General features: G+C 41.7%; 1 protein-coding gene across 1 annotated transcript in view; it reads right to left on the bottom strand.

Annotated features, from left to right (window-relative positions):
• Positions 1-4,454: 4,454 nt before the first annotated feature.
• Positions 4,455-12,500, bottom strand: part of cacng3b (calcium channel, voltage-dependent, gamma subunit 3b) — a gene marked incomplete at its 5' end in the record, with an annotated part of 14,309 nt that continues 6,263 nt past the window's right edge. Inside the window, one exon of the mRNA XM_034200625.1 lies at positions 4,455-9,483. Within this exon, the coding sequence (XP_034056516.1) occupies positions 8,972-9,483 (512 nt within the window). The remainder of the gene's footprint in view (positions 9,484-12,500) is intronic.

Here is a 12,500-nt window from a genome sequence, read left to right on the forward strand (position 1 = left end):
GATGGACGGATCAGAACAATTTTTAGAGGCATGAAGACTGTAAAGTATTTGGCAAAAAAAAGGCAAATTGAAAAATTGTTTGTGCACATTTAAGTTTCTTTACATATTTGGCACTGGTAAAATCAGCTTGTGACCCCTTAGATTAATCTTGTTCTTTATTAGGACCCCCATTAGCACTAGCATGAGCATCTTGCGTCTAATTTTGAGGGTCACCGTGTTGGAAATGGCTGCTTTAGACGACAGTTGTGTACGCCAATGCACCAACCAACCATAATTCCTCAAAATCATTTGATCCTGCAACACTTTCTGGTAACAGATGGAAGCCACCTGATGTGACACACAGATACACACTGTACATGAATGATGCAGCACTCTTACAGGGATGCATAAATGCTATCAGATGCATACTTTTCATTAAGAATCTGATCAGAAAAATTGATATAGTCAAAATGCAAGAATAATACTTCAACCATAAAACACACATGTACTTATATTTGTACATGCAACCCCTCCCCCCACCTACCTTCAAACACCTCAAATCTGGCACATCCTCCAGTCTCCTCATTAACTTTTCCCCACTCCCTCCCATTTCCCTTCTCAACTCTCATCTTCATACCGCCTGTTTCCTTTCCGTCAGACATCTGCGTGGTGGCTGTGGAGATAAGCAGGGGAGTTATCTATCGGACGGCTAATTCAGAACGGATGACACAGCACAGCAGATATGCATCTAGTTAATTTCTGCAGGTTTATGTTGGTGTGTGGTACGCTTTCTGAAAAAACCCAACAAGTGAGTGTGTTCAGGATATAAGAGCAGATCACACATCATAGATTTACATACACACAAGCATGAATGAAATGAACCACCACAGGCACTTTGAAAAGGTGACTCTTTATTTTCTAATCATTATACTGTATATAATATTCCTTCTCTCTAGATATAGGTAATCATATTTATATCGTGTAAGTAAAAGTGTGCTTTTATTCACAGCATGTGTCCGTGTCAGACTGCTGTTAGTTGGAGGTTTACATTATAAAGTATACAGTGAAACTGGCTGGCAGCTATATATATGTGTGTGTGTGTGTGTGTGTGTGTGTGTGTGTGTGTGTGTGTGTGTGTGTGTGTGTGTGTGTGTGTGTGTGTGTGTGTGTGAGCTAGGAGAGTTATACAGTCAGTATGCCTGTGTATAGAAAGATGAATGTGAGTGCCAGCATGTTTCTGCATGCATGTGTGTGTGTGTGTGTGTGTGTGTGTGTGTGTTTGTGTGTGTGTTTGTAGAGGACTAAGTATCTCATGATAGGGCTCAGAGGTATGGAGCAGGATAAAAAGCTGCCCATTGACACACAATTCAAAATAGTTGATCACCATCCATCTTTAAACACATTTCCCATCATCATACGTTTAGGTGTTTTAAAATTATTAAACACTTTTTTGTGGGATTTCCTTTTTTGTCATTGTTACTTTAAGTTGCACATTAGTCTTTCTTGTTTCAGTTTCATCACTGCTGCAAGGAAACACTAATGATGCCAGTGTCACCCCTCAAGACACGAGAAAAAAGGCTGGTGGCTATTTACTCTCCTAATCTTCATCTGAATAGTTTCTCCTCAAAGCAAATTGCTACAATTCCTGCAAGATACACTCCCTGACTGAGAAAACCTCTATGCTGTTTGCTAGGTCAGTGCTACACACATAATGAGCAGGATAACAGTAAAATATTAGGTTTTGTTTTACGGATATTCTGCATTATTCACTCTGTTTTGGTGGTGTCCTTCCAATGGGACCTTTAAATACAGATACAATGTCACTAACTTCTCTATCTCTTCTCCTGAGTTTGTGTTCTGGCATTTGTTTTCTAACAGTCCGCAAGTCAGTTTGAAAAGGACAAAGTCAGGTCCCAGTACTTCACCGCTTAAATGGTTTGTATTTTTGAGTTGCACTTTCAATAGCAAGACTGAGAGTTTATCGCCATGCTAGCGGCTTTGTGAGGCTGCAAAGTGATGCTAACAACAGCAAGCTAACATGCTCACAATGACAATGCCATCTTGCTGCTGTTAAACAGTTTAGCCCGTTAGCCAATTAGTCAGGGGTTAACCAATATTTGAAAGATTCATCCTCTGGGAACCCAGAATATCTGTAGCAAATGTCATGACAATCTGTTAATTAGCTGTCATGTTTTCTAAGTCTTGACCAAACAGATCAAGAGCCATTTTGCTAACATGGCTAAAAACCGTACAGTCTGTGCACTTTCAAATTGTACCAAAATTGTTTTATGTTGTATTCTCTATACTCGCTGGCCTGACTGCATCAAAACATGGCTCAGTACAAGGTGATGGGCCATTCTGTCTCTTTGGGGTATGGCTTTTTCTGATGAGAGTTTGACTCAAACTCAAATCTGTCCAATAGACGTATATCACATACATTATAAGAATTGGTCTGAAAATCCATTGTGACTCTTTCAATAAAATGTGATCTCCACAAGAATCAGATGATCTTTTTGTATAAGACCAACTCATGATTATCTTCAAAACGAAAAGCTTGCTACTGCTTATGAGCAATGTATATGCGAGAGGGAGCCTGAATGCACCTGATGCAGAGCGAACTCTCGCAGTCTGGTTTAACATTCTGCCATTTTGGGCCTTTCATCCTTGGTCAGCCAACCATGCCAGCCTCGGATATTTTCTGCATGTAAACAACACTGTCTGAACGTGGGGCTCGAGGCAAAACTGTAAAAAGCTAATTTTAATCGCTGTGTACTTCCTGTCAGAAATGATATGTGTAAAATGCAAGACAGGTATGAAATCTCTCTAGCTAAAGGGCTAAAGCCTTGCACCAAAAAACAAAACAGGAAGAGGACAGTCTGGAAAACAGGCTTAATAGGCACCAAGGCCAGAATAATTCATGAAATGATGGCTATTTTAATCGTATATACTATCAAGGGAACCAACAATTTACCTGTCCAGAATCTTTCCATTTATGTTCCCACATCAACATATTAATCTAATTGGCAGTACAAGTAGGATAACCTAGAAGAAACACTTTCATGTATAAGAGCTCATATAGAAACAACTACAAGCATGTATTGCCGAAGAGCTCGTCCCTTTTTCATTTCTTTTTTTGCGGATTTGAGAACACGAGAAATAGCAGCCTACACCAGGTTGTGCTGATTCAAGACCAGCTGTCATTAGGGACTCGATAGATTATTGTCTATCCCGCTAAGCCCCCTCTGCCGACCCTAAATCAGCTTCACAGACAGAAATGGCAAAAAAACAAAAGACAACAGTCCAGTCACACCTGGAACAAAACATGACTTCCCTTTTATCCTTGTACTAAAACTCCTGTCTATAATATATCCACTTAGTCCAAAACAGTCCTTGTATCTTGTATGGCTGCGTCTGCTGAGGAATGATCGGGGCAGTTAGCTCTAAAACTGATCCCAGCGCAACCGTTAAAGGTCGTGGGAATTCAGAGGAGGTTATACTGGAAGCCCCATGGCTGATCTGGGAGCTGTCTGAAGGCAGGACCGGCAGGCACTGGGTGCATGGGTGAGGAGAGGCTAACTGCACACACACACACACACACACACACACACACACACACACACACACACACACACACACACACACACACACACACACACACACACACACACACACACACACACACACACACACACACACACACACACACACACACACACACACACACACACACACACACACACACACCACCACACACACACTCACAAACACACACTCACACACACACATGAATATAACACACACAAACATGCAGGCACATAACTCCACCCGTAAGCCCTCCTCACACAGAAACCTTGTTTGTGTATGTGTGTGTGTGTGTGTGTGTGTGTGTGTGTGTGTGTGTGTGTGTTGGTATTAAGTGCAAAGTGTAGAGTGCTAATAGCATGTGTTTGTCTATTCCATTAAATTCACATTTCTCACACAGTTCCTCCGTGTTTGATTAGCTGGCTCAGTGTACTTGAAGTTTTCCATTGAGGAGCGACACATCAGAAACAGTTTGTTGTTTTTCTCCCAAAGAAACACTTACAATGATTTTTTTTTCTCCAAACATGACACAGTGATTTTTCTTTTAACAGGACACACTTATCCCCACACAACACGGGCCGAAGCTGAAGCTGTGAGTGTGTGATGTATGTGTGTGTGTTTCTGTACATGTATCAATGTCTGTATGTTCATTAAATGTCTTATGTCTGTGTTTCTATACTTATGAGGACCAATATCCCACACAATCCATCCAAAATTAGGGATTTTCTTTTGTACTTTTGAATTATTGGAGGAAACTTTGTTTTTCTAGCATGCTTCCACAGTAAACAAAGAATCAAAAACTGGGTACATTCTTGGTTAAAAAAAGACAATATGGGCTGCTTTTAATAGCAAAACTATATTGAAACATCTGTGGATAAACTCTCATACAACTCTTGAGGTATCATCTGATTTATTAACAGTCTCCTACACCGAAACGCTTAAATAGTACACATTTAGTTAAATGAATGTGTTTGGGAAGGGTGTAAATGAGACTTGGTTCATACTGCACAACATGTGTTAGAGTTTTTAAACGGATGTTTGGATGGAGTTTTGCTTTTGTCAAACAGGGCTCACTTTACTTTAATACATGAGAATTTTCTTATGAGAATTACAAAGTTTCCTTTAGGAATTGAATGTATCACAGGGGGAGTAAATGATAAACAAATGACCATTTTTGGGGGTGAAGAATACCTTTAACTTTAAGAACAAGGAGGATAGAGGACTTATTTTTGGCGCCTCAGTGAAAGTTAAGATGAAATACAATTTTTAATCATTCGAATTGTTGTTAAAAAATAAAAAGGAGGTCAAACAGTAAAAGCACCCCCTGTACAATGTCATACCCTTCAACATGGCAATCCTGCAAACATAATACTTCTTTGAAATCTAAACTGTCAGCCTTAAACCAACTACATTATTTTAAATCTCATAAAAGTATTTATCTTTACAGACTGCTTCATTGGATTGCATTATTTTCTGTATCCAACAACTTTTCCCTGCAGTGCATTGGGTCAACAAGTCCTCAAAAGTACAGTAACCTGAATGCATGTGTGTGAGTGTGTGTGTGTGTGTGAGTGTGTGTGTGTGTGTGTGTGTGTGTGAGTGTGTGTTGTGTGTATTGCACTTTCATTGCTGAGTGTCCCGCTGATAAGGTGGACCTCTGGCCCCGGTGAGGTGAGGTTTAATGTCCACGAGAGATCGTCCGAGCGCTTCACTGTCTCTTCCTCTCCTCCGGTCAGAGGCTTCAGATGTGATCGAAACAAACACAATCTCACAAACCACATTAAGAGTAGAAAATGAAACTAGAATAATATAATATTACAAAGACTACAATCCCCTGCTTCACAACTCTGCTCCCTTTCGATCAACAAACCCGCCCCTTCCCATTAATAGATTAATAACTATAATATGTGACAGAGTCCTTCATCCTCTGCACAGTGGCACCTTTAGAATAGAATTTTTTTTTTTACTAATAATACAATTATTTGTTGTTGATATCAGAGTATCAAAGCTGTATGGCGGTAAGAAGAGATAGAGGGGTCTCAAAAAGCACCCTGCGCTCTATTGGAGTAAACTCAGCACAGGCTTACGGGCCCATACCCTTGTAAGGCGTCTTAAATGTAGCAGTCCAGTTTCCCTACGGAGGATAGAGTCAGGGTGCCGTTTGAGACTTGATTATAGATAGAGCGAATGTAAGCACTGGAAGCGGATGGATATGGCATGCATGATTTTGAAAGGTCAATGCTGACATGGCTCATGGATGCGGGTCTGAACGATGACCCCCCTCAGGATCCGAGGGGCCCTCGATGTGCTGAGCTACATGGCTACTACTGCTGAGTCAGTATACTGCAGGAAATCCTATGCAAAATAGCGTAAATTAGCTAAAGCTAACCTGGAGGCCAAGATATACAGGAAACACTTTGAGTAATATTTGGCACCAAGTAGGCCTATGATTAACAATATGTTGCTAATATATGTTTCATCCTTAAGCTAACTCTTAATTAAACCTACCATCTGCTTAAGGCAATATTTCTAATTACTTTCAGAGAGTTACCCATCTAACCTAAAGTTAGCCAACGAAGCAACATATTTTTCTCTCTGCTTCTCTCTAGCTTGAAGCGTGTTATGTCGTTAGTTAGCTATTCAGCTGGTTTAAAACGCTTGTTCCTGTGCAAATGTACTTTGCCTCTCCTTCAACATAACACCCTCAAACGACGCAGCTGCAGCGCTGAGCATAAAAAGCCCTTGTGTGCTCCTGTCCTTTAAAAATTAAAAGCCCTTGCTTGGAAGAAAGCATTTTTTCCTCTTTCACAGCCCATAACAACTGCTGATATTATAGTTAGCTTGCAAAATGATATATACATGTAACGGACAGCAAGAGCGAGTCAGTGTTGATGCACGGTTGTCCCTTTAGGCTCCCTCTATGGCGTTAAAAGACAGCGGGTAAAACAGCAGTGTCATAAATTAAACAGTATGACTGAGATTGAAAACATCTTTTATTTTCAGGGTAATAACTCTCAAAGTGGTGGCGTGACGGCTTCAGCTTGGTGATGTTTCATGATTGGTTTGTACAAAACAGTGCAATGGTGGCTTAGGGAGGTATAAAGAAGAAAAACAAAAATGCATTTTTTCACACTCACTTTTTTTTTAACTCACAGCCCCAGAAAAAAGTTTGACAAAAATGCTGTTTACATTTACACTAGCTACTCATGCTCTCTCCACAACTGTCCCTGCAGCGCTTTCCTTTTCTTTATGGCTGTGTTGTCTCCTCCTCTTGTATCTGTGTATGTGTGTGTGTGTGTGTGTGTGTGGGTGTGTGTGTGTGTGTAATCAGGTGTGGTTCAGTGATGTGATAAGAGCTTTAATGTGTAATATGTTTATTAAATCTGTAAAAAACTGTGGCAAGTATTTGATTTTGTGTCGTTGTTTATGTTGCAGGACTACTAATTCTAGGTGATAGATCACCAATTATTGGCCAATGCATTGGAGAATTGACTGTGTGCCAATAAGGGATGTTGCAATACTGATACATATGCAAATCACACATATCATTTTGTGTAAAAAACCCGTTGTTATTTGTACACCAACACAATATGGTTTTAAAGCCTCATACCGTGTATACAAGTATTCTAGTATGTTTAATTGGAAAACGGGTGATCAGTTCCCAGTCAAAATGCCTTTTTATAGAGATTTAATTAATTAATGATATATTTTAGTCTTTTTTTTCAAATCCCTGCTTGGTTTCAATTTGAAATGGTGCCAACAGTTTACAGAGAGTGCACAAACTGTTATATGTCAGAGAGAGAGCAATAAATGTCATAAGTATTGACGTTTCTCTAAAATCTGTCACAGTAAAAACTGTAAAGGTGTTTGAAATATGACAGTCCCAGCCAGAAGACGTGTGTGTGTGTGTGTGTGTGTATAGGCTTGTGTGTGTTTGCAGTCTACAGTGTGTGCACATGTAAGCGAGATAAAGAGGAGGAGAGGCTGTGAGTGACAGCTGCATGGATGGAGCACAAATCCTCTGAATAATACATGAGACTTCTGCCAATTCCATCTATTTATCTTTAAATTGTGCGCCACATACAAATTCATTTTCTGCAGATCCTCAATTGGAGAAGAGAGAGATGTGTGTGCTTTAGCATTTTCTCAGCGCTTATTCCTGCAGCTTAAATCTTTGACAATTGTTCCGGCAAGAACAGACAACTTTATATTAAACTCATCGGTAAGATATTCACCTAGAGGTAGTGGGCAAACAAAAAATAAAAAGTTTCCGTCTGTTTGTTTTAATGTCTTTTTGGCTCTGCCTTAAAGCATTTTCACAGCTCAGCGGTCTCCTCTCCACAGTACCCTGAACCTACAACCTCCCTGACTAAACTACGAGCGACACCAACGGAAGACGGAACCTAAAGAGGGACGAGGAAGGGTGAGAGGAGGTGTGCGAAAAGGGTGGCAGTGAGGTGAGTAATGGGGCTACACAGGAAAATGTGGAAGGTGAAACGGGAAGGCGGACAGACAAATATTTGATCATGTCTTTAAGATTTAGGTGAAAAAATAAATTAAGAGATGGGGTAAAAGGAAGCACCAATGATCTTACGTTACCATCTAAAAGAGATTCATTAGTTTTCTGACATCCCCCCCCCCCCAAACAGCTGTTTCCCTTCATCAAACCCTAAGAGAAATGGGGGTCAATGTTACCAGGATTGAGCTCAATTCACCTTCAGTTCAGCCGGCAATGAAGTGAGCTTTTCCATCAATCAATATGAAAGGAGGATATATACAATATGTATAGAAAATAATAACTAGTGCCACAAATGTGCTGCCATAAATGGACAAACTGCATCTTCAATTACTGTTTTGAGTCCGGGCTGAACTGAAAATGAACGGATCCCGATCCTGAGGTGTTAACTTCCGCACTTTTAAATAGTACCGGTAAATCAGAGAGACAGCTCGGAGCTCTAAGGCTGTTCCCTGAACTCATCCGACTGCTTTAGTTCACATTATGTTTTTGGAGAAGTTGCCCCAAACCACTTCCGATAAGCTTATTATTAAACCTCCCAGTTTCCCCCTTTTTGAAAAAAGCCAGAAAGTCAATTTATGAACATGGACATAAATTGAATGTGCCTTCATATGTTAAGGAGTTACAGGTAAAACTACAGTGATATGTGGCAGTCGGGAACAACTTCTCCGTCCAAAACCGACCCTGCTACACACAATGAAACTCTCACAGGGCTCAGGATTCACAGTTCAAAGGCTAAAAGTTCACAGTTCACAGTCAAAGTTTATCAAACCCCGCACCCACCCCGCGTAACCTAACCCTGTGTCCCCTGCGTTAGCTAGCACTCCCCCTGTATATCTCATCATCTTTCTCTTTGATACTCTGATTGGGCGATATATCAGCGACCGGCACCTCTCACACCGGCGTGGTCCTGCGGTTGGGGTCCTTGCTGTAGTCTTTAGTGAGCGTGCTGCTCTGGAGGAACTCCCGCTCTGAGTTGAGCAGCCCGCCCATCCCGCTGCCCGGTTTGGAGCCGGCGTTGCCTGCCTCGCGCGGGTTCAGCGTGTACATGGGCATCTCGGAGGCGGCGGGCCCTGTGTAGCCGCCCTTCCCCAGAGGTGAGGTGTCGCGGCTGGGGGCCTCGGAAGAGCGAACGCTGGAGCGACGCCGGAAGCGGTAGCGATAGGAAGGGATGCGGCTGAAGGTGGACTTTTTGATGAGCTCGGTGCGGGATTTGGCCCGTTGCTTGCGGTGCTTCTCGATGAACATGTGCACGGCAAGCACGCCCACCATCTCCGCCATGATGAAGGAGAGGGCGCCGAAGTAGAAGGACCAGCCGTAGGAGTAGGACTTTTTGCTGTCGCTCTGGCCCGGGTCACCCGAGTTTGCTGAGATGTAGACAATAATTCCTATGATGTTACTGAGACCTGGGAGGGAAGGACAGAAAGAGAAAAGAGATGGGAGTTAAAACGAGGTGAGTGTTACCTAGTCATCAAGATTACACGAAACAGCCTGAATGTCATAGATTGCAAAAGACAGAGGTTGGTTGGATTATTCAAAAGCACAAATATTGAGTTTGTTCACAAGATTTGAAGCCATTCTAGCAGCTCTATGACTTTGGCACAGCAGTTGTAGAGCTAAATGCTAACATCCGATGCACACGTGTGTTGGCAAGTAATCTCTTACATGGCAGGCATGTTGTCATAAATCTACAGAAGCCCTGAGATGCAGGCAACAAAAAAAAACTTCTGTCAATCAATTTTTTTTAAAAGTCTGATCACAAATGTTTCCTTTCTGTGTTTATGATCAAATATTTTTTCAGGAGCTTTTTGAAGATTTTGCCGAATGATTTGCAAAAGCGTTTCCACCCATTTGTTTTTAAATAGTAAACACATGAGATTAAACAATAACATCAGACTTAGAAAATAATCAGTTTCTCCTTTGTTGATGTTGCAATATTGCTAAAAGCTAAGAGATCGGAAATTAATAATATTCATCAGGGTTGCCAACTCTCACGCATCTGGCGTGTGACACACGCTTTCACTCTCAATCTCACGCTCTCACGCTGCCCAAACTATTCTCACGCCCAAAACAAGATGAACCGGCGATCGTTTTTGGTTGGTTATTTACAATGTTGAGTTGACAGCTGCTCGAGCTGTGGATCCGCTCCTTCCCCGCCCCCACCACTCTTAACAACGTTAACAGACAGCAGAGCAGTGGGAGCCGGTTGGTCAATCTCCGACCCGCATTGCGCATGCGCAGATTCAGTAGAAATGATAACAAAGTAAAAGTCCGCTGCTTATTGTTCTACTAGACCAAAATAGAGTCAAAGAGTATATGATATGAGAGTTTGGAGTAAGTCTGTAGATTTGTCTGTGTGTGTGTTTTCATGTGTAGCTCTCACGATGATTAATTTTGTTGGATACATTTTCCCGGAAATTATTGCGATAAACGATAATATTGTCGGCACCGTTGTATGACCATTTTAGACCACTGACATAATGATAATAATAATTCAAGTACATCCTTTCAAACTGCTAGTTACATCCTCATGTAAATGGCAATTTATCGAGTTCATTTTTATTTATCGTACGATAAGTCACTGTTTTATTGTGTGCATAGGCCTGTCGCGATAAGCAATGTGTTTGACTTTCATTAGTGAAAGAAACTTTGTGCCCTTTATAGTCTGTGTCCAATATTGTGTATTTGTATATTATATATATATCCTATATATATGCTAAGGTCCCGCTACTGACACGATAGCAGTAATTTAGTGCGCATATAATAATAATAATAGATTTAATTTGTTAGCGCTTTTACAGGTGCTCAAAGACGCTTTACAGATATAGTGAAGGGAAAAGAAAAGGAAGGAACAACAAATAAATATATAAAGCTATATATATAAATATATAGTTAAAGTTAAGTCAAATAATACAAAAACAATCACACATTAAAAGCCAGATTGAAGAGGTGAGTTTTTGTGAGTGTTTTGAAGGTGGTGAGGTCAGTGCAGTCTCTGATGGGTTGGGGGAGTGAGTTCCAGAGGGAGGGGGCAGCGACGGAGAAGGCTCTGTCCCCCCAGGTCCGGTGATTGATGTGGGTGGGGATGGATAGGAGCTTGGCTTCTGATGAGCGGAGGCAGCGGGAAGGGGTGTGGTGGTGCAGCAGGTCTGTGAGGTAGGGGGGGGCCTGATTGTTGAGGGCTTTGTGAGTAATGAGGAGGACTTTGAAGTCGATTCTTTGACGGACGGGGAGCCAGTGGAGGTTCTGGAGGACGGGAGTGATGTGGTCTCGGGAGCGGGTGTGGGTGAGGAGGCGGGCAGCAGAGTTCTGGATATGTTGGAGTTTATTGATTAGGTTGGATGGTATGCCGTAGAGGATGCTATTGCAGTAGTCGAGTCGTGAAGTGATGAATGCATGAATCAGGGTCTCAGCAGCAGAGGAGGAGAGTGATGGGCGGAGACGGGCAATGTTTTTGAGGTGGAAAAAGGCGGTCCTGGTGATGTGATTTATGTGGTGGTTGAATTTGAGCTGACTGTCGAAGATGACTGAGGTTGCGGATGTGAGGGGGGGGAGATAGAGTGTGGCTGTCAATGGTGAAGTTGAAATTCTGGATGGCTTTGGACGGGATGGGGGGCCGATGATGATGATGTCTGATTTGGCACTGTTCAGTTGGAGATAGTTTGTTTGCATCCATGCTTTTATTTCTGAGAGACAGTTGGTGAGAGTGGAGTGTGTTGTGGGGGGGATGGTTTTTGTTGAGATATAAAGAGATATGTGTATTAAACCCATGATATCAAAATCTCAATCCAGCAGTGACGTGCGGTGAGGTTCATGGCTGGTGAGGCACTGACTCTTTCAGAGTCAGATTTACAAATATTATATGTTGACCTTAATCGAAATGTTCGGTTATTTTCAAAAGCTTTTTTAGTCTGATGCTTCGATTAATTTTAAACAGACTGTTCAACAAAAGGATACCCAAAATCTAAATATTGGATTGTTCTTTCTTAGTAAGATCCCATGTTCATTACCAATTGTGGTCTTACCTTGACTTGAAGATGAAGTCAATGCTTTCCTTCTGGACAACAATCTCTATTACTTTTTTGTAAAAGTCCTCCTTATCTTCCTCTAGTTTCAAAAGTCTAGCTTGTTGTTTGCGTCTGCGTAGAATAACAGTAGCAACAAGAACCTGTGGGCTCACGTGCGCCCCCTTCAGTGCGGCAGAGGTTATGGCTGCCTCCCCTGGTGCTTTTTTCATTGCCGTTGTATGATGAGACCAGCGGGCCTAAATATCATATATACGTGAAATAAGTTATTTAGAGACTATGGATGGCGAGGATAAATGTAATAAAGGGATCTACAAACATTACATTGGTGACATACAGTGAGATGGTGCAGGCATGCGCTTAGGGCCCGCTTTCCAGCCAGTTTCTGTGGGGTGACG

This window comes from Gymnodraco acuticeps, unplaced genomic scaffold, assembly GCF_902827175.1.
Source record: "Gymnodraco acuticeps unplaced genomic scaffold, fGymAcu1.1, whole genome shotgun sequence".
NCBI classification, from domain to species: Eukaryota; Metazoa; Chordata; class Actinopteri; order Perciformes; family Bathydraconidae; genus Gymnodraco; species Gymnodraco acuticeps.